The sequence below is a fragment of the Harpia harpyja genome, chromosome 8, assembly GCF_026419915.1.
Source record: "Harpia harpyja isolate bHarHar1 chromosome 8, bHarHar1 primary haplotype, whole genome shotgun sequence".
NCBI classification, from domain to species: domain Eukaryota; kingdom Metazoa; phylum Chordata; class Aves; order Accipitriformes; family Accipitridae; genus Harpia; species Harpia harpyja.
Genome location: NC_068947.1, coordinates 510,970 through 533,369, shown reverse-complemented (window position 1 = coordinate 533,369; position 22,400 = coordinate 510,970). Strand labels below are relative to the sequence as shown.

Here is a 22,400-nt window from a genome sequence, read left to right as displayed (position 1 = left end):
TAGATGATCTTTAAAGGTCCCTTCCAACGCAAACCATGTTATGATTCTATATTAGAAACCTGTTTTTTAAAGACCTTCTTAACAAGCAAATGTGTTTCATTTAATCTGAGGCCATTTCTGTAAGTTTCTAAGGAAGCATTTGAAGTTTTCCTTTGATTGTGTGAGACAGATTTGCTCAGTAAGCCTTCAGAAAGGAGTGGCGTTTCTGCGTGGTCTTGACGTGGAGCATTTGAAGGTGACAGTAAGGATCAGTTAATGATTCTTCATAGGACATGATCAGGCAGGGAAGCAAAGGCACCTGCGAAACGCGCGGTGTCCGTCTCACGAGACCTGCTTGCTGTGTTTGAGCCATGCCACTGCCAAAGCATCGTCCTGGCCGAGCCTCGTGGTGCGGCTGTGGCTCTGAAGGTGCTGCTAGCTGCTTTCCACTGCCCTGACGCGACTTTGGGGTTCAGCTGGCTTCAGGACCCTTCCAGGAAGGGAGAGGGACTAGGCACTAGGTGGCAGCGTTATTTTAAGTACAGAGGTGGGCCTGAGCTGAAACACTTGGACCTTTGTTGAGGTTGGAAATGTATTTCCTGTGTTGCTTTTGCATTAGATGGAAACTGGGTATTTTGCACAGAGGAGGACTTGGCTGGTTTTATTTTTGTTCCCTCCACCTTGCCATTCATGCTGCTTCCTGCCGCATCTCACTGCATTCTCTGAACAATTCACTAGATACTAATTCAATGTCATTTGGGGCAGGGATCAACTTTGTGTTACAAGGAACATTTCAAGTATTTGTACTAACATCTCTTTGCACCAGTGTTCAGCTGTTGAGCAACTGCAGCGCTCATTTGCTGATGTCGTTTCTTGAGTCTGAACATCAAGCCTTTGCCTGGTCTGAACCATGAACACTTAATTAGGAGGCGTGGCTTGGGGTGGACAGTTAGAGAAAAGTGCTGTAAGTCTGAGGTGCTCCACCCACATTTCAGCAAAAAATTTGCCTTGCAGCTGTTTGTTTAGCACTGCCCACCCAGTTGGTAGCCCACAGACTTTGCAGCAAGATGACCACCTTGTGCAAAGAGAAGCTGCTGACGTTGCAACGAATGGGGAATGGAAGTGGGGAGCTTGGGGCTTTTCGCAGCCCTGAGTCACGGGGAAGCTTTTGCATGCATTTTAAACTGTGGCGGTTTGTGTTGGCGATGCTTGGAGCTTAGTGGATGGCGTGAGCAGCTTGTGGCTGCCAAACAGGCTCCTGGCATGGTGGGGTCTGCCTTGTGCTGACCCTGGGAATTGGCAGCAGCTGCCCCCAGGTCAGCTGAAGTGCAGCACTGCAAGAGGCCAGGGGCTGTTGCAGTTTTCCCCTGAGTACCTGAGCTTATTCCATGTTTCTCGCCGTTGCATGGACAAGTTACTTAACTGTGTTTGCACCCTGTTCTGTCATGGCTGTCTGTCTGACGTGTTGGTGTCTGTTTTTCTTTTGTAGTTCTTTCATGAGGGCCACTCCATGTCCAGCAGCATGTTCACTTTCATGGTAAAACACCGTCTGCAGCCCTGCACCTGCTCTTCACCCTGTGTGTGTGTGTGTGTGCGCATGCGGGTCTTAGCTCTAGACACCTCCTGTGACTTCTGCGTAAAAACTTGTTTCAAACCCTACCTCTTTGTCTTACTCATCTTCATTGGCAACCAATTCTGATTAGTAATCTTTTAATAGAAGCTGAGTCTTGCATTTAGATCCACTTAGTTCTTCTGAAGCTTAAGTAGTTGTAGATAAAGCACTATAGCAGATTTAGCTACATGATGGTGGATTATGTTTCAGGTGTCATCAGTATTTAAAAATAATGTAGCATCGATAAACGCTGGCAGTCCCTGGATAGTCATGAACTCAGAATAGCTTCAGGTTGCTGAGACAGGGACTTTATGGTCATGGGTCTCTCCTCAAGCAGTCACCTTCTTTCAAGGCAGAGAACTGTAGCTCTCCTTAAGCTCTTGCTGTTAAGGAGGAAGATAATTGTTTAAATATTTTACCAGCAGAAACCTCAACAATTTAAAGTAAGTCTGAGGCTCCAAATCTGTCATGAAGACATGGAAAGTTTGCAGCTACACATGCACTTTGAACTGGCGGTTGTGATTCATGGTTTTGCACATCTGCAGGCTTGCTGGGATGGCACACCTCCCAGGTGTCCTAAATACACAACTGCAGAGCACCACGAGCCCTGTGGCCTGGCCTGACAACTGCCAGTTTGCTGTTGCCTCCCTCCTCCCACATACCAGTGCAGAAAGGCAGGCCTCAATTGTGGGTTTGAGTCAAGTGCACAGAATTATTCAATGAGATCTTTGCTTCTCTGAACCACCTGAGTAGCCAGATTAATTATCGTATGCAGATGGATTTCTCTACTTTGGCACTGACCTTCCTGCTGACCTCCTGCATCCCCTAGCTCTGCTCAGCAGGACGGAGGAAGTTCTGTCTGTCTTGGTCAGCGTGCAGTGGAAAGGAATAGCAAGCATCAAAACATCAAGGGAACACCACCTATGCCTCACTGATACCAGTAGGAGTGGAAATGGACTGTTTTCGTTTGCTGGTCTTTTTGCAGAGCTCGGTTATGTAGAATCAGTGAGCCTACCCTTTGCAAATGTACAAGTTTTGGTCTTATTTTCCTCCTTCCCCAGTATTTGCTCAGGCGGTTTCTTATTCAGAGATGATGGGATTTGAGATGGGGCTGTCAGTGTAGTCCTTTCTGGGTTGAATGTAATAGGTGTGCAAAAAGGAACAAGAAAACAGAACAGCACATGATCTCTGGGAGTGCAAACAGTAGGCAGGCTGCATGCATGGAAATGGAAATGAGAATTTGGTGGTAGTGCCACAAATTTGAAGATTATTTGCTGCCTAATTTAGCCTCCAGGTCTGGTAGAATAAAATAATAGAGCAGTAGTGACAATAAAGGAAAGACGACTGATACTTACAGAGAGGCAGGCACGATGATTACATGACCACGTGAAGTCAATTTTTAATCTACTTACTTTAATGGAGCTTTTTGCATGGAGGACCTCTCTTGCTGGAGTCATGGGCCATTTGGCTCTCTTACGACGCTGAGCCCAGACCTACCTGCAAATCCCACCATCTTGCACACCAGTGACACTGGCCTCACAGCCAACTCATGCTTGTTAAAATAGTCAAGCCTTGTGTTGAACTGAGCGGTGAAGTTTACTTGGTTACGCCCTGTTGAACTGCTTGCCTGTTTTGTTGAGAAATGATTGTACTGGAGAAGTGAAGGTGGAGAGAAAGGGATCAATCCTGCTCCATCATCTTGTATGACATCATGGCCTGTATTTTTCCGCTGGTTCTGAGGTAGCATTGTAACAGAACGATGTATTCACCAGGAGTAGCGCTTGGGGTGGTAGAAAGCAACTAACCAAGGCTTTAATGTTTCTTACAGAAGGGCAGTACTCCATCGTCTCCCACTAGTACTTCTCCGACTGGCTCCAGTGGAGACACCAGCTGGGGTGACCGAAAAGGGCAGTGGCTGCGCAGAAGGAGGCTTGATGGTGCTATTAACAGAGTTCCTGTTGGCTTCTATGAGAAAGTGTGGAAAATCCTTCAGAAGGTAAGTTGACGGCTCTGGAGGGCAGGAAGCAAGAAAGCTGTACGGTAACTTGGGGAGGTGGTGGTCCAGTGGTGGTGTGTCACTGGGAGTTGAAGTTGTCTTCATCTGGAAGACTGGTGGAAACTAGAGTCATTAGTAGGAGCGTGTCTCGTGAACATAAAAGGGCTCCATTAATACAAGTTCACGTGTTTGTTTGAAAGTGTATTTCTCTGAAACCATCGGCGCTGAATTTCGGCTGAACAACTCTGTTCCATCACTGTCCATTCTGTATCGCCCATGGCCTAATGCAGGTTGTGGTCAGTGCTGCTGCGGGGCACTGTGAGGCAGGGCAGTTCATGTACTCCAGTTCAGAAGGGCTGTGAGGAATGAAGTGGGAAACTGCACTGACTCTTCCAAAATGTCTTCAAATGCTGGCTCTTCTGAGCTTTATGGCATTCTTAACATTTTTTTGGTCTGTTTTTAAGTGAAAAGTAAGTCCTTGCTAGCACCTTGGAGATCAGGGGTATGGAAATGTGTTGAAGCAGCTCTCCAGGAAGGAGGAGAGGGGAATTATGAATTTTTACTCATTTCAAAGTGATTATGCACCTGTTCTTCTGCTTTGCTGGATGAAAGCCAGCATTCAGCACCTTGCAGCACTGAGTTGTTCGTGCCTACACAGTTGGGAAAAATGTGCATCACCAGCTTAGGTTGATTTTGGTTGTCCTTCTAAAATCACTTACACTGAAGCTGTTAGTGTTGATGTCAGCCAAGACGAGTCATAAGTGACCTTGTGGCTATTTACTAATGGGATTTCAGTAGAGTGAGTGTCACTTCTGTCCTGACCTAACGTAATAGCTGAGAGTATTTGAATGGTTTTTCTGGCAGTTAAAATCAATTGTGCTTATTTAAGTTGTCTTCAATATTTCATTCTTAAACTCTCTTGGACTACTTGTAAAATCTCTCTCTTCTTCTTGGTGCATTTTTGTACCTCAGGTACCTAGATGTGTCATTCCTTAGCCTCCCTTCTTACCATTTAGGTTTTGTCACTCTTTTCTTGTATACCACTTGGTATTTGTAACACTACCTCTCCCCCACTGCTGGTGGCCCATGTCCAAGCACCGCAACATGTTGACATCCTTGAGTTGCCATGCCCTGGATCTGAAACACTTAACTAAATGTTGTTTTAGCAAAAATGAAAAATAAAGGTCTGTGGTCTGTTGTACTTTTGCATTATCTGTTATTTCTACATCCTTTCCCACAGAATGTGCTCATTGATTTGTTTTCCTCCTTTGTGTGCCTCTTGCTGTAGTGGCTTTCTAAGTACTTTCCTCACCTTCCGTAGCTGGACTGAAACACAGCGCGCTCTCTACATGTCATGTCAGGCTATTTCTAACATTTGCCAGGTTATATAATAACTTCTTCAGCAAAGGTGAAGTAATATTTTCAACAGGTTTTGTTGGTTTTGTTTGGGGGGGGGGGGGGTTGTGTTCGTTTGGTTTTTTTTAACTGAAAGTTGTTACATATTGGCTTAGAACAGTGAACCCTCAGATTTACTTGCAAGAATTGTAATTTCTGTTTATTGTCAAAATGTTGTTGTTTCAGTGCCATGGTCTGTCCATTGATGGGTATGTCCTTCCTTCTTCAACCACCAGAGAGGTACAGTAAAATCCCAACAATTTTCTAGCCCCATGACTGAATGTTTGGTTTGACACTGTACGATGCAGCGGGGCTGCTGTTGCAGATCCTTGGTTTTAAGAAGGGTAGAAGATCTGGACCTTCCCCCAGCACCTCCGCCAGCTTCCCCGGGGCTGTGCGGATGAGTTCCTGCCAGGCAGGCCTGGGCGCGGGTTTGTGGCAGGTTTTCCCCTTTGCCGAGCTCGCCCTCTGCACGCCTTCACTGACCCCACGTGCCCACGGAGCAGCGCTTGATAGAGGGTGGTTGATGGCAGTCCTTCGGGCAGGGTGAGAAGAAAGTACAGCCTTGTTGGAATAAAGCAGACGTGTTGGTTGCTACTTATTTTTTTTAGTATGCTGCAACAGCAGCCAGTGTATTTTGGCATCACAGTCTCAAAAGTAAATACCAATTAAGGATGATTGTTTCTAACCAAAGCTTTGACTCTTTAAATCCATAACTTTTCCTTAAATTTTTTTTCCTTAGCTGGATTGCCACTCTGTCTTTAGGCGCTCTGGCAAGTTTTGAATTCACATTTATAAAACAAACTCTCATGAACAGTAATCCATCAGCACAAGAGAGTTGCTTATGTGCCTGAGACTGTTTTCCTGTCTGGTGCCCTTAGATTTGTCTCTGGCTTCCTTCTCTCCTGAGGGATGGTGGCAACAGCTGAAGAGAGGAGCTGGAATCTTCTGCCAAATTTAAACCTTTTTTTTTTTTTCAGAATGGAAAGCTTTATTTATTCCTATTGTGTAGATAAACAGGCTTATATTTCTAGCATGTCAGACCTAGACAGTGTCTAATTTTGCTGTTAAAAGGACTCAAACGAAGTAAGCGCAAACCTCCCAAGGAAGCAGCCTTTCACATAACATCCACAGAACTATGCCAGTGCAAATTAGGCTGCTCTACAAACAAGATAGCTATATCTCCTGTGTGGAAAAGCATTCACTCTAAGCAGGTGGTTATTTTTAAAACTTGACAGTAATTTTGGCTTTGCAACTAACCTGCGATGCCAGAAAGATACTTACAAGGCAGAGTGTGTGAGACCGCAGCATGAGAAGCAAAGAGTTAATTTGTCAGCTAAGCATCAGCAGTCCCGTAGGTAACCAAAATGTGTGTGTGATGGGTTGCAGGGCTGGAGCAGTCTTCTGGAAGTTGCGTAACTGTTTGCAGGATCAGGGCCTAGCGACACAGAAAGTTTCTGTAAGTGCTAAAGCCGCACAAGCATTTTGTTCACTTCAGTCAGTCTACCCCCACGTGCAGAGAGGAGCATATGTTTAAGTGCTTGCAGGATGTGGGGAACTAGTCTTTTGGATGTGTCAGTTTTTGTCTCCATTTCCACTCAAACATGCCAGATGACCCCGTGCGAAATCAAGTTTGCTGTGCATGTGGAGTCGGTGCTGAACCACGTACCCCAGCCTGAGTACAGGCAGCTCTTGGTGGAAGCTATTCTCGTTCTCACATTCCTCTCTGACATCGAGGTGAACAGCATCGGGGGCATCATCCACGTGGATCGAATCGTGCACATGGCCAATGACCTGTTTCTGCAGGAGCTGGTGAGTTCAAAGGGCAGTGGTGGGAAGCTTCCACACTTGAAAATTGTGCCCTGCTCCTTTTTTAATATGTGTGATGATCTTGATCTTACCCTTATTCTTTCCCCTACAAAGACAGACCAAATCACTTAAGTATCTTCTGGAAATATATTTGGAAAACTAATTTAAGAATTGCTGGAGATCTAAAGGGAATAAAATTGTAGTGGCTAACAAGCTCTGAAGTAAGTGGGTAGACTGAAGTGAAGTTTTGCTTTACCAAGGCATTAGAATTACCAATATTTGAGTAATCCCACCCCCCCGCCTCAAAGGACAAAAATCTGTGAAGTCATATGTTCCTCATTTACTTACACTGATCCAACTAAGTCATGTGGGTCCTATGATAATCCTGATTAAGGCTTTCATGAGGGAAAGGAGAATTGGCTTCAGTATTCAGCACAAATGCAAAAGCATAATGTGGCGGGGTTTTTCCAATAAATAAGCATGCACACCTAACTTTCCCTATTTCTTTCTTTGTGTCTTTTCAGAAATCATTCGGAGCTACTGGTAGTATCTTGGAGAAAGACGTAGCCACAGGAATTTGCCACTTTTTTTATGACAGTGCTCCAAGTGGGGCCTATGGCACCATGACGTACCTAACAAAAGCCATAATTATTTATTTACATGATTTCCTGCCTAGCACAGGCTGTGCGATGCAATAAGCGATGCCTCATGCGGGAAGGAAGGCTCAGAAGCTCTTTCTCCTGATTTCCCTGTCACGAACCTCTTGTTTAGTTGCTGCATGTATGTGTGCCGTGCACTACCTCAGCATTTTACAGTAGTCATCATGCTATGTGCATGTGGGGCGCAGGTAGGTGGAATTTGGCTTGGTTTTAAGACTGTGTGAGCAATAACAAATAATGAGGCTTATTCTGCGCAAAGTGTGTAAATGTAATTCATATTAAATTAGCAAGAATTATACAGTTCTGCCAAGGGGAAAACAGATTACTCTCTGGAGATCAAAAGGCATAATAAAACAAGGGAGCTGTATCTCAGACATAAAGTCTCCCAAATAAGGGAAGTGATGGAATTCATTAATTTTTCTCCTGCTGTGTGTAAACGTACATCATTGTGAATCACTAATGCACAGTGTGAGACATCCAGGGAAATGTAAATTAGAGGAATAGGAATAACTTGCAATAACCAGGTGATATTTCTCATACATGTTTATCCTGATTCTCATCTCATTCGCACCTAGTCAGTGCAGGGCTAATGCCACTAGAGACAAATGTCATACAATATCCACTAATTTGAGAGGATAGCCTCTCTCAGGAAGCTGCATCTGTCTTTAATCTGAACAAAATAGCTTCCTTCCCTGCCTCCCCAGGGCTTTTGAGGCAAAATCTCAAGACTCCAGCTTCCTTAGGGTGATAGACAGTTTTATGCCTGTAATCCTTTCCTCTGAATGGAGCAAGATCAACCTCTTCCACCGGAGCACCCTTTCCAAGTCTTCCGATCCTTTCCCTTGCAAATAGCCTCAGAGTTAAGTACTGTGTAATTGTCACCCTTCCAGCACCGTGTGAGTTTATGGAAGGCTTTGATGTTTTTCTTTAATTTTTTTTTTTTCCTTTTCCTTTTTTCTTTTTTTTTCTTTTCTTTTTTTTTTTTTTTTTATTTGAAGTCACATTTGTCACATGTAGTTAGGAATGGGCTGCCTGGAAGTCTCCCTTCAGACAGCTCCCAGCTTAGTGCCTGCACCTTGAATCTTTCCACTGGAAACCAGTTTCTGTAGCTGCTCCCAGCTGCTGGAAGGAGAATAGGTGTGTCCTGCAGGGAAATGGCTGGGTAGCCATTTAAACTGAAAATAGAGGTAGGCTATCTCTGGAAGGGAAAACCCTGCTTTACCCCAGGTGTCAGCTGTGGTTTTCTTTGCGCTGGTGCTGCTGGTTTTGCCAACAGCCAGCACGCATCTGGCTGGCAGCTTATCAAAGTGGCTGTAGCTTTACCCTCTCCGTGGCCACAGGGTCCCTCAGCAGCGTGGGGGTGTGCCGGCACTGCTGCCCTGCGAGCAGAGGGGATCAGAGCAATTATGTCTTGCCAGGTAGAGGGGAAAAGAGCAGACATGGCCTGTAAGAAGTAAGTATTTTCTGTGCAAATAAGCCTGATTGATGTTTCTGTGAGACCCCCCTCCGCTTCTTCATAACTATGCTGTTTTTACAGGATTTGAAAACTTGTTTTGTTTTTTTTGTAGTAATAGTATGTGGTGCTTTTGAGAACAAGGTTTTTGGTTCCAGTTTTATACAGATACCTGAAATAGCTTGATGTAAGGAGGGAAGTAAACCCCTGTCTTGCTTGCCAGTCGCCAACACCCATGATTCTGGGGAGGCTAAGCTCCTGATGGCCGTGCCACCCCTCCTGCTGTCCCTCCACAGAGTCGCTGCTGCTGTAACAACATCTGGACACTGGCTCAAGAGAGCAAAGGTGTGGGAGGCTGTAGGAGGTGATTTCATGTTTTTGCAGACACCAGGAGAGTCTGGGGACCCTTGGGCTGGATGCTCTGAGAGAGGCACGTACTGTATTAACCACCATGAAAACTGTGGGCCTGTTGAGGGGCTAGTAAAAAGGTATGGTTCAGGTACAATTAGCACTTGGATGTGGAAGTTACTTATTGGCGTGGTGCCTGTTTTGTAGGGGTTTGCCTTCATTATAGGGGTTTGTTTTTTTCCTTTTTGTATGTATTGTGAGAGATCATTTAGCTTGTTACCCAGTAAATGAAAGCAAAATTCTTTGCTTAGTTTAAGCTGACAGATGTGACAGTGCAGAGTGTGAGCACACGAGAGCCTGTGCGATGGTTTCTTGTTCTATCCAGTATCATATGAAGTCAGTAGTAGCAGTTATCTTTGCTTTTCTTGTTGAATCCTGGATTGTGAGAGATGCAAGATGATTTTTCCTTCAGGCTCTTTATTTATTTTTTTTTTTTTTTTTACCTACAGTGTGATCTTGTTTTCAGAAACAAGAAGGGTGGTGTGGTTGGTTTTACATGCAGCTGCATTGAAGTCTAAAACAATCGAGCCTATGGCCAAACATACCTGGACAACCCTTGACACTTTTTTTTTTGTAATGGGAGTATCATTGGTATCTTTAATTTGGAATTCATAGTATGACCTAGGTTTTGGTATGTTTATGATCATCATGATCAGTTATCACATGGAGTGCAGGCACTTGGAAAGCATTTATGTGGCAGTTTGAAGAGTTGAGGTAGCTGGTGGTGAGGGTTGGGATTCTGAAACACAAGGGCAATGGAAGGGAAACTTGTGTTGCCCCCAGGCTGGGCAGAGCTGCAACTTGCTGCTGCATTACTACTCAGACTGAAGAACTGCTCCAACTGGAGAGTCACATTTTAGTGCAAACCTAATTAAGCAGCTAAGGTTTTATATAGATGCCCTGCTTTGCTGAGGATCCGCCTCTGTCTGTGTGCAAAGCAGAGCTAGTGCTGGCGGTGGTGAGGGTGTGCTCCTGGTGAAAATACGTGATGACTTCTTTGCAGCTTGTATGGGGCTGAGCTAATTGGCAGAGGCTGGACTTGCCTGTCAGGCTTCCCAGGGGAGCCAGCAGAGGATGACAGGGCTGACTTCAAGTCCCTGGAAACTCATTTATGGAAAGAAGGCAAAGCAGACAGACACATCTGTGCCTCAGACACAAGGGCATTAATGAATTAAAATAGACCCACCTGAGATCTGGGCTTTCCAGTCTCATGGGCACTGCTGCCCTAAGCAGTTTGCCGTGGTGGGGACAGAAGCACCTACACAGCTCTGGGGAGCAGCCAGGCATGCCTGCAACCAGAAACGGGGCTGGTGGGGGGCTGGCCAGAAGAATGAGCTGTGTCCAGCTCAGAGCATGTGGAGCATGCTGGCCCCAACCCAGCTCCTCCGGGCCAGCGCCCTCCCTCCTTGCTGCCTCATGGCTGTTGCCTTCTCCCTGCAGCTGTGCAAAGGACATGAGTTTGTCAAACTAGGCAGATCAAAAGCAGCATCGATCTCCCCCGGCTGCTGTTCCTGCAGGTAAATGTGAAAACCTGATGGTTGGGGTACAAAGTTTGTCTGGCTTCTCTCCTGCTAATTGTAGTCTCCTTCCTCAGGGAAAGAGCCCCACTTGTTCCTGCGAGGCGAAGGGGAGCAGCGCAGGCCTTAGGAGTCCTAAAAAGGGGCAGTCGCATTCTGTGGTGGGTAGTGAAACACCTGGGCTGCACCCCTGGGGCACGGGGCTCTGCGGGACTGGGTCACCCCTCCGACGGCAGCCAGGGGCTTGAGTGAAGTGGGAGCCTGGGTAGGTCCGGGTCCAACACTGGGCACTTTCTGGCACAGTCCGGAGGCAGGGGCAGAGCTGCCCGGACAGTTGGAGAAAGAGTGATGCCTCCAGCTGTGGCTTCTGTACTGTAGGGCAAGAGTTTGGGCACTCAGCTGCAGACTGATGTGGTCCCTGCTCAAAGGACTGCTCACAGCTGTAATGTTAAGTAGCTGCTGCATAACATTGTGGGATTAAGAAAAAAAGATTGGGGGTGGGGGGTTATGGAAGAAGAGCTTCAGCTCGAACGGTTTGGTTTTAAGTACAAGTAGCCGGGCTCTCTCCCACTCCCAGTTTTTGTCTGGAGTGGCTTTTATTCCTGCCATTAGATGTTTCACAGTTACTCCTCCTGCCACCCCCTCCTTCTGTTAGGGGGTTCTTGTGTGCTGCTAGCAGCTGACAGGGCAGGCTTTTTCTTCTTCAGCTCGATGACTCGGCTCATCTCATACTTCAGTACTGCGTCCCCGAAAGCCTCATCTCGCTGCCTGCCGCATGAAGCACGGCGCCACGGCCTTACCTTTACATCCCCTCTCATGAAGTGATCCCTTAAGGTGAGTGTCCTTCTAGGTCATGTTTGGGTAGCTTCAGGAGCATGTCATTGGAGGAGGATGCCTAAGCTGGAGGCTGTCAGCCATGTTCCCAAGCTCCCCCGTCTTGTCGCACACCCTAGCGAGGACTCCAAAGGGCTGTGCTGTCCCCTTCCACCTCATCGCTTCACACCCACAGCAAGGAAACGAGCGGTGGGAAGCGAGATACCACCACACGCAGTGGTGTTTGTCCTTCTTCGGTGGAGCCTTTTTGTCACTGGAATAAGGTGGGACTGAGCCTCACAGTGCATAGATCAGAATAAATCCATGCTAAAAATACACATTCAATATTACCAATGCCATTAATATTTTACTGTAAATTTTGTTTGTACTGTTAAAGATTTTTCTTCCCCCCCCTCTCCTAGGCACTAGAGCTAAGTGTGTGCATATTCATTCATGTGTCAAGCTACAAAATACTTCTGGAAAAGTGTTTTGTATTTAATCATAGAAAATAAGATTTCAGACAGACAGCAGTACCATAAGCTTGGGCTGCTGTTACATTCTGTCATGATAAACTGGGAAGGATGCTTTTTTTTTCTGCTTTCAACACCATTATTAAATAAAACCTAGTTACTTTACTTAGTTTATCTTTTCTTACTAAAATTTGAAGACAGGCTAGGCTGCAAGCGTTTTTGTACCCAAAAAGCACTTTATGCCCATTGTATTTACTAAGGCTGAATGAGGTAGTACTGTCTCAAAAAGCTCCTGACCTGTCTGCACTTCACTTTGCAGCAGTGTGTTGCTTTCAGAGTGTAACATGCAAGAGAATTAGGTCCAGAGCTCCCTGCTCTCCCCCACAGGAGCAGATGGGGTGGTACTTGCAGGAATGGGAATGTTGGCTTGCAGCTGGGAGGAGGCCAGGGGCATGGTGTTCCAAAACCTCAATTTCAGAATTTCTGTTTACTTGCTAAAGAATTTATGCTTAACTATATGCAAGAATAGTTAGGTTCAGTAGTATCAAAATCTATTTACTTCTGTGTTCTTACTCATCTCTTTGATTTAAAGAAATCCAGTTCATCTCCAGGAAAGGTGTGTTGTACTCTCATAGGTATAGGATACCAAAATACAGGCAAAAAGACATTACTGTGAAAGCTAAAGCTTTATTTTGTGATCTATCATATGTTACATTAACATGCTATGGAATTAGCCTTCATTAAGGTGATGAGTTAGTTATTACTTTCTTAGCTCCAAGCCCCAACAGATGTAGGGAAAAGTAAGCAATGGCAAGAGGAAATCTAATGCAAGCATAAATGCCTTTCAACTAAGATCCTTTAAGTTGTGTCTGTAAACTTTGAGGAGGACAGTGACCTGGAATGTTTTATTTCCACTGCATCATGTGAAGAGGAAGATTAAATGCAGAACTACCTCTCTTTCTTTACTAGATGGTTCTTCTTCCCTATTTTCCTCTCCTGGATTGGATAGTCCACAGCAGGCCTGTCATGCCTGTTGTATTGCCAGGGAGGGTCTGATATGTTCCTTGCCACCATCAGCACTACTTCTCAGCTGTCACTAGGGCCTGCTGAAAGGAACATTCCAAAGTTTCTCTTCCTGTGGGGTTGTAGGTGCAGCCTTGGCAGTGTTCACAGATTAGATGGATGGGGGAGATGCCACCAAGGGGGAGGATAAATTGTAAAGTACTGATGTGGCAGTGACAAACAGTAATACTACAAGGAGTGGGTTTTCATCTCTTCTGGCTCTTTACTAGCAGGTTATATGCCATCCAGAAGGGACTAAATAAAGGCTTACACAGTGATCGCAATGCTTACAGTATCGAGCAGCCCATTTATTGTGAGTCTGGAAATTGGTTTCCCAGACTGCTTATGACTAATGACAGGAAGGTGAGCTTCCAAGACAGCCTGCAAGTTCTGCCTTTTCATGAGTTTGCCTTCTTCTCTAGTCTATGAACCACGTGAAAGGCCTCTAAAAATTCATTGAAGTCAATGTGGCCATCTTTGTTGTAGTCTATGCTGAGGACTAACTTGTCAAGGGATTCATCGTACACATCAACGCCCAGGTGAGAAGCGAAGAGTTTCCATGTCTGGCCAAACTCCTCAAGAGAAATCAGACCTAAAGGAAACAGACAGCAGGTTGCTTTTTCCAGTGCTGTTTCCTGTTCCTGCATATACACACACATGCATGCTCCTTCACTGCAAGAAAGTTACCTGCCTACCATGGCTTGGGTGAGTTTTGTGATTTCATGACTGAAGCGCATTTTTACTTCAGGTGATGATCTAATGCTTTCAACAGCAGAATTGAGAAAGCAGTAAATACTGAGCGAGAGTGGAAGGGAGAAAAAGCCCCAAAAAGAGTGAAGCCAGTACTGGAGATGGGATATATGAGAAGTTTTTCTCAAGTTAGGCTCTGTGCACCACCCCTTATATGGTTACAGCTTGACTGCTTAAATTAGTCTTCACTAAAATGGAAAAATGACATCACCTCTGGTTCCTCTATATTTAGAAGCCTTGAGGAAGAAACACAGTGGGGAAAGATAACTAGTATAGGCTTCTTAGAGCTGGTACAGTGGAGTTACCTAGACTTACCTGAGTGATCTTTGTCAATGACATTAAAGATGATCTCCAGATCCTTTCTGTATCTGCACAGTGTTTCCACCAAAGCTGGCTGAACCTGGTTTTGAAGTCACATAAAGGAAACTATTCAGACCTTGGTTTGCGTTAGGCTAACCACAGAATATGTACTATCCAAATCTATTTTTCCTGTTTAACTTAAATGTTTTAAAAAAAAAATCCTTACGCTTGAGTTCCCTGGAATGATACTTAGTGTCTTGCCCTGAGGAATAATCAGCTAAAACCTGTCCCTTTCAGATGGCAGGACAAGAGGAAGGGAGCCCTTCAAACCTCCTCCTTCAGTAGTTATTTGTGGAAGTACAGATAATCTAGGGAAGATGCTGCATGCCATGCACCCATACAAAGCTTTCACTGTACATACATGAATGGAGCCTGCCATTTAGAAAATGACAGCGATAGCCAAGTACCAAATCACTATGCAGCCACTTGGTAACAACTGGACTCTGTAGAAGAGACCTCAGCTACTGTTAAAACATGTAAATGTCCATCTACAAATGTGACTCCCTCCTACAGGGCCTGAATTGGCTCTGACACACATTTGAAAAGCTCATCTCAAAGAGTAAGGGTTGAGTGCTCTGGGTAGGCTTTGTTGCATCTCCTCAGCTACATTATCTAAATGCCCTTGAGAGTCAATGGAAAGTAAGAAGCAGTTCTAGCATATGATTCATGCAACCTATTTTAAGCATCTACCTTAGCAGGGAATGATGATTCGTACCCTAGCACTGCTCATTTCCCTCCAGTGACTATAAAAAGAAGCTTGGCAACCAGTTCAGCTGTAGAAGTCTACCTGATTGGCCAAACCACTGTCTTGTGCCTCAAGTTGCACCAAAAGCTGTTCCTCCAACATTTGCAAGGAGGCATTTTCCTCCTTACCTCTTTTATAGGTTGACCTATTTTCAAGTCATAAAAACATGACATGAAGTCAACTTCTCCATCTGGGGTCATCTGTGCTAACTGCGAGCGCAGCATCCTCCAGGGCAGTTCCAGCTGTAGGACAGACTCCATCGCTGCAGCCCAGTCATTGACAGAAATCCTGCCTGCCAGAAGGGGTCGGTTCATGGTTACAAGCAGTATGTGACACAGCACACATCAGTCACCAGCATGGCTTCTTGCTGTTTGTAAGAACAGTTGCAAAACACAAACATTTTCTCCTAACCCTGGGATAAAAAACCCTCATAACAAAGAGCAGTGGGGTTGGACTAGACATTTCCATAGGTCCCTTCCAACCTCAACAACTTTGTGATGCTATTATGACATGTAGCATGTTTTAATACCTTTTGAGTTTATGCCATGAAGAGTATTTCAGATGTGAGCTGAGCTGCAACTAGAGAGACATACATGGCTGAAAACCCAGTAAGACAGAAATATGTTAAACAGTTGTTCAGTGGCCAAAGAAGCAGTACCATCATGTTATTGATTGCCCTTTTAGGGGCACAGATGACAACCCAGCCAAGTGAGAAGCCATCATGAGGTAAAGTTGTATTTGTGCTAGAAATCATCAACAACTTGATCCTACATAAAAGGTTCATGTATCAGTTTAACCACTGACTTTCCTTCAACTGATGGGTGAGTGTGTGTCTGCTAGTGGCATAGCCAGTCAGCTTTCCTCAGGTATCTCCCAGACGCAGATGAAGACCAGTTCCCTCTCACCCGAGACCCCAGTTCCCTGTCTGACATCTTCTGAAGACGGTCCTACGTGAAGGTGGTGACCTTTGAGCTTCTAGAGCTGGATTTGCCTGCCCAAACTCTGCTCAACAAACACCATTCCCTTATTTGCCCATGTGTTTCAGTTGTTTTCTTCTTCCTACTTAAAGCTTCATCCACCTCAGGTTGTTTTCTGGGGCTAGGCACTTGCTAATAGCTCTCCTCCACTGTGCTCAGGAAGAACGTAAGATCAACCAGCCTGTGCTGCCCTCCAGCCTTACGCTGGCAGGCAGGACCCATCTCCATGGGGTTTGTCCCCTCTGCCCCCACACAAACATGGAAGCTGCTTTCCCCATGGTGGTAGCTGGACAGAGTAGTGTTACCTGTGCCGTTGAGGTCATACTGTGCAAAAGCACTGGTGAGTTCAGACCTGTGAGCATAAATCTTCTCTCGTAAGCACTTTAAGGCAGATGATTCAATTGTACCCACCCTAGGAGGAAAAAAAATGCAGAGCAGATCATTAAAGGATTGAAATCCTCTAACATTTTATGCTTTTCAACATTCATTATCAAATTCTTATATCCTTTAACATGTAGTATGTTCAGGGTCATCCTAAAAGACAACATGGTGGGGGACAGGGAAGAACAAAAACAACAAAACAAACAGCCCCATAAGAATAATCTGAACTTAAGAGATAATCGAGTTTATGCAGGTAATTCTAAGCTGCTTTGCTTTAGTAAATCTAACCACAGTGCTAGGCATGGCAAAGCTGTCATGATAAACTTTTTGGACTCAATTCATAACAGGATTTGTCCAGATTAACACTGCAGCCTTAAAGCAGACCTGACAGACAGGCACAGGCCCTTTACGAGTCCCTGACAATGGTCTGTTCTAACTGCTTACTGCATCTAATTACCTTTGGGAGTTTCTCAGGAAACCAAGTTAGAGCACTTAGAACATGTTTTGTCTGCTGCATTAATTTTTAAATTGTAAAACAGAAAAATAAGGAAAACCAAGGAAAATAGATGCCTATTCAATTATTCAGTGAAGCTGTAGATTTGTGGCAGGTATTCACATGCTAAGTGAGTACACGCTCACTGCATACAACACACAGCTTTACCTCTCCCGAAGATTCTGCCTGCGTGTGTACTTGCTGACTTGGTACTGTACAAACCGAGGAATCAGTTCAGGATTCAGTTTGATGTATGCTCCCCGGTTGCTTCCCTCTTCGTAATAGTTAGAGGCAGAAAATATAGTGATAACCTGATCATAGGAAACAAAGAAACTGGATTGGCTAGAACAACTCTCCTTGAGACTGATTTCTGAAACTGATCTTAGCAAAACATGCAGGTTACAAAATTGTCTACATATAAAACCAGAGATCAACAACTACGTTGTTCACCAAATCGCTCGCACTTTCTGAGTCAGAGCTCCAGGCCTGTATTTTTGGCCTGATACAGGAAGATTTCAGTTCAGAGGGAAGTGTGATACAACATGCTGTTTAGCAGAAACCTCTTTCTAAGATAGACCTGGTTTTCAGGATTCTTGCTGGCTTCCTGATAGCATGTCAGAGAGTAGGGTCAGAAAAGAAATTAAGTTAAAAGGCTTCTAGCGCCTTAGAGCACCTCTTGCACTGTATTTACACATAACTCTCCTCAGGGATTTTGTTGATGTTCATTTGTTTTCACACGAGTAATAAGCCAGTGCCCACTCCCTGAAGCTGTAAAGAATTTTGTCAGAACTCCATAATTTCTTCTAGCATCTATCTAGCACACAATTCCCCCAAACCCATTTTAAAGAAGTCATTCATTTTTTTTAACTTTGCAGACAAAGCTGTGGATATCCCTGTGAAATTCACAGGAGAATTCTACTTTACATGGAGGCACCTTACCTTCCCATTGTGACTGATCTCATAACCTTCTGGCTTGAATTCATGAGACCTGATGAGCATCTTCAGATTATACCTTTCAAACAGCTTGGCAGTGACATCGGGACCAAAGTAACAACCTCCTCCTCGACGCTTGTTTGGTGTACAGCCATTCTGGCTTCTTGGATCGCTCCAGAGAATGTCAAGGATCTATAAATAGCAAACTCAAGCAAGTGAGGACTGATAGTAGGTGAGGACTGACAGGCTATGGCTGTCTAAAGTACTGGCTATAGCAAAAGCCCCACAGTACAGGGAGAAAACACACCTGAGCTAACAGTAGGTCTTGTGTTTTCTTCCTTCCTTTCAGCAGGGCATTCTTTTGGGCTGAAAATTTTGTTCTACTTTTCTTAAGAAACGTTTTCTACATTTTGGATGAACTTTTTTCTGATGAAATATCATTTCAGAAATGTACCTCCTTTTACAGCCGAGGCTTCCAGACTCAGGTGGGTGCCTCAGGAATGGTACCTGGGCTATTTCAAAGAGAGCAAAAGCTGTCTTCTTCACACATAGGTGTGAGAGGCATTTTCTATTTCCCAGCACAGACCTGATAACCACATGGGTTGGTGGTTTTACCTAAACTAAGCTTGGGAGTGCCTGCTCTAAACATGACAAGAGTTGCCTTTGGCTTTATTGTCTTCAGTTAGCTCATGTTTCAAAACAAGATTTTACATATTAGCATTTTAGTAGGATTCAGACATGAGGATGAATTATCATGGTTTAAAGTCACCTAACCTAATAATTCTCATCAGTAGCAAACATTAGGCAAAATGTGTTTGTTTAAACCTCACTGGACAAGGTATACACTTAACACATTCCACTTCACATTTGTGAGCGTGGCTCAGTGGACACTTGGTTAGCTGGGGGACTGTCATATTTTGGGGGGGGGGGTTGCTCGTGCCCATTATGTTAGTTTGTAGCTCAGATGGGTATCTTGGGAAATCATTTTCAGAGACAGATTTGCTTCTCAAGAAGCAAAAGAAAACTGTCTGCTCCTTGAAGCAGTTGTCTGAAGAGAGGCTCAGAAAAATAAACTTATATAAAACTCAATTTTGAGCTTCTAAATTTTGTGCAAATTAAGCTTTTCTCATTGTCACCATTTGTTAAATTACAGTATGACAAGAGCTCCATATTGCCTCTAATATTCAAGAGGAAATGAACAGCCAGAGGACAAAAACTTCCCACTCTTGAGTAATCAGCCTGTAGGTCTCAGGAGCTGGGTTTTTTGGACAGTATCAGCATTCAGCTGCCAAAACCACAGCCAAAAAAAGGTGCTCACTATCACCAACGATTGCAAAGTCTGGCCTATTTAAACTGACAGCCACGTATGTACCAACAGATCCAACCACATGAGGGCACGCAAACACATTTCGTACTGAGCAGTTCCTTCCTCCTAACGGCTAAGAAAACACTGGGTAAGCTGTACTTGTTAGGTACAAAAATCACAAGCCTTTATTACCAGGTCTACAAAAGCATCCAAATAACTAATAGCTGGCTAGTATACTCCCAAGAATGATGGGTTTTTTACCAAGAGACAGTTCCCTCAGACTCAAACATACTGCCTGAGCAGAGCACCTGCTGGTTTTGTGCAGCAGGGGTTCAGAATCAATCTGTCTTTGGTTTCACCTACTTGTTTCCATTCCTTCAGGGCGGGGTCTGGAGGCAAATTTGAGCCTGAAGGCTCAGCAGAGCCCGATAAAGAGATGTGTTGCATTTTCCCTGCAACATTCTGGTTGGCAATGTGTTTACTGGGTCTGGTGGTGGGAATTCTCTCCTTCAGTTGGTCCTGTCTGTCTCTCACTGACTTCGGTGGCCGCATCAAAGATTTCAACTTTTTTAAAAAAAAAAAAAAAAAAGAAAGAGTTACCAGAACATAAAGATGATAACAGACATGTCAGCTGAAAGGCATATCAGCTCCTGTTTCCTGTACTCAGCATTAAACTCTCATGTCCTGAACTCACAGGTTTGGTGGAAGCTGCAGGTGTTTGGCACTTGCAGAAATTTTGCTTTAGGTCTGTCAGTGACCAGCCTCTTCAGAGCTGCTCTCACATTCTGATCCAGACACAGACTCATTCCAAGCCACAGTCAATCATAAGGTCTCACTATAGAGCAAGTATGGTCCGGGCTCAGGGATGACACTTAAGTGCCCAGCTTCACTGGAAACTGAAAATATACATGTATACTGTACTGAAGATGAACTGCATTCACTACTATTCTGATACAGTAGCATGCTGCTAGGTTAATTTGGCTAAAATAAATGGAATATTGGGAGGATAACAGTGAAATTATGGAGTATTACAGCAGACCCTTTTATTGTTAAATCAACCTCTTCCAATACACATAGGCATTTGCTTTTTCAGAGCTGTGTGCTATGGCTCCATGAATGCCCATTAATACAGACTTTTCTCTAGGGAGTATCTTTTCTTCTCATTTGAAATTTTCTCAATACTAACTCATTTCCAGAACAAGAAAAACCCCAACAACAAAACACCACCACCCCCCAAAAGTCTACTCTTTAACAAAGGAAAGGGCTGATGCAAAACAAAATGCAAAACACCGGGTTATTCCCCAGTGCGCTGACCAGTATTTGAGACCTGTCAGTTGCCAGCTGTACCAATTAAAATACATCAGTTGGCCTTGAGTGATATCACCGCAAGTTGTGGCCCACACATGTCTCAGTAGCAACGCTCTCCTGTGGCAGCAACTTTGACCTGTTAATTCTGAATTTCACAGATACCGCATCAGCAACATGCCAAGCCCAGCCTTGGTGAAAGCATGGGCAGAACTCAGCTCACAGTTAAGACACCTACATCTGTAGTTAGGCACCCAATTTTAGTGTACAGTGGTACAGCCAACAGAGCCCAGACTCCAATGACCAGAAGCATTCATTGCCCTTTTTCACATCTTTAAGAAACAGAGATACACCTGACTGTCCTGTAAAGCATTTATTTCTGCATTAGAAAACATGAGGATGACAGAAATAGTTCTGGATTCCACAGACTAATGACAAGGTACACAAGGTTGCTTAAACATAGGTATGTCGTGCCATCTGGGATGCTCTGCCTTATCTGTGAATTAGCATGAGATGGGCAGATATGAATCAGACCTAAAGGAGACTGGTGGAGGAGACCTGTGAAGACAACTTTCTCCAGAGGCAGGCAGAGGCCAGAGGGGATCTCTCTAGGCTACGGGGTGCTTCCACAAACAGCACTGGAGACCTACACCTGAGCAGTGATAAGACCTGGATCTCCACCAGATCCCCTGGATCTCCACTGGATCTCCATAAGGAGCCTAAGCACCCTGATCAGAAGCAGACATCTTGATTTAGTTGTCCAAATTGAGACCAAATCCCACACCGTTTTCCACTGATTTGATAGAGCTGTGTTTGCTCACCATTTCAGAAAAAAGTGAACGTTTCTGCCTTCTAAATCCCTGAAAACCAGCAGTTCCTGTCTTCTCGAGGCCAGGCCTTGAAGTTTGATGCTGCTGGAAAGGCTCTCCCACATGCGCAAAGCTCCGCTGCTGCCAAGGGAGTGCCTCACAGGTGGAGAGCTTCCCCCACACAACAGACAGCAGCAGCACAGCCCCGGGACAAAAGGCAGTGCTAGAAAGATGTGGCTAGACTGATTTCTAAAGTGTTCGGAAATGCCTGAGAATTAAGTACTTTTCATACTTTCTGGCTAATGCGTCATCACTGCAGGAAGGAGGCACCTAAAGTGTTTTTAGCTATTTTAAAATCAAAAGGCCCATGTTATTTTACAGCAGCCAAACAATTGGCTCCCAATACCTACTGAAACCTTCCTTCCTAAACACTGATTTTAAAGAAAAACAAGACTTTTTTTTCCCTTACGTGCCTTATACAGCAGCCGTTTCCTTTCCTAGTACAAACAACTTGATCTTAGTATTTGTACTGCTAGATTTTTTAAACAAAACAAAATTACACCACCACCCCCACCCCCCGAATATGATCTCTTACCTTATTTCTCTCAAGTGCATTCAGGAAATCCAAATCTGTGGTGTCTGAAATCCCTCCATGTAGGATAAGAACTTTGCTATCAATTATAGTGGCAAGGGGAAGCCAGCTAAAGACATCTCGCAGAAGACACAAAATCTGTTGCCCATGGTCCTGTAAAACATACTCTTATATTAGATCCTATTTCTGGCAGACTCTGTTGCTTCTAAGTTCAAGATTTTGCTGAAGTGTCTTCCACAGTCTGTACGACCGGTTCCATCCAGGTGACACCCCAAACTGCAACACTGACAAACATGTTCTGACATTTACCTTAGGGCCATTTGATTGTCTCTGCAGCATTTCGTTTTTCTTTCACGTTCACTTCTTTTTGTGTTCTTGAGTGGCCTTATGGATGTTATTTATTTCATCCTATAGAACTCTGAGCATAAAAGGCTTAAAATTGTTTTGTCAGTTATTCCACTGAAAATCCAAAATAATTGCAACTACATTACTAAAGTCATTCTGTACTACACCTAAATAAACTGTTTGGAAGTTTCCTTGTTTACAGAGTTTCATTTTGCACGTGCAAGACTACAA

The 22,400-nt window shown here is 44.4% G+C and overlaps 2 protein-coding genes across 5 annotated transcripts in view; one reads left to right on the top strand and one right to left on the bottom strand.

Annotated features, from left to right (window-relative positions):
• PHKA2 (phosphorylase kinase regulatory subunit alpha 2) overlaps window positions 1–7,848 on the top strand; it is a 45,048-nt gene extending 37,200 nt beyond the window's left edge. The window contains exons 28-32 of one of the 2 annotated variants that reach the window (XM_052794159.1): window positions 1,469–1,516; window positions 3,420–3,587; window positions 5,169–5,222; window positions 6,594–6,794; window positions 7,316–7,848. In XM_052794159.1, the coding sequence (XP_052650119.1) occupies window positions 1,469–1,516; window positions 3,420–3,587; window positions 5,169–5,222; window positions 6,594–6,794; window positions 7,316–7,489 (645 nt within the window). In that variant the 3' untranslated portion in view covers window positions 7,490–7,848. The remainder of the gene's footprint in view (window positions 1–1,468; window positions 1,517–3,419; window positions 3,588–5,168; window positions 5,223–6,593; window positions 6,795–7,315) is intronic. The other variant, XM_052794160.1, reaches the window with a different exon arrangement.
• Window positions 7,849–12,775: 4,927 nt separating this feature from the next.
• Window positions 12,776–22,400, bottom strand: part of PPEF1 (protein phosphatase with EF-hand domain 1) — a 42,948-nt gene continuing 33,323 nt past the window's right edge. For all 3 annotated transcript variants that reach the window (XM_052794161.1, XM_052794163.1, XM_052794162.1), the window contains 8 exons: window positions 21,828–21,977; window positions 19,482–19,682; window positions 17,819–18,004; window positions 17,048–17,190; window positions 16,311–16,417; window positions 15,157–15,320; window positions 14,239–14,323; window positions 12,776–13,765 (listed from right to left, as the gene is read on the bottom strand). In XM_052794161.1, the coding sequence (XP_052650121.1) occupies window positions 13,572–13,765; window positions 14,239–14,323; window positions 15,157–15,320; window positions 16,311–16,417; window positions 17,048–17,190; window positions 17,819–18,004; window positions 19,482–19,682; window positions 21,828–21,977 (1,230 nt within the window). In that variant the 3' untranslated portion in view covers window positions 12,776–13,571. The remainder of the gene's footprint in view (window positions 13,766–14,238; window positions 14,324–15,156; window positions 15,321–16,310; window positions 16,418–17,047; window positions 17,191–17,818; window positions 18,005–19,481; window positions 19,683–21,827; window positions 21,978–22,400) is intronic.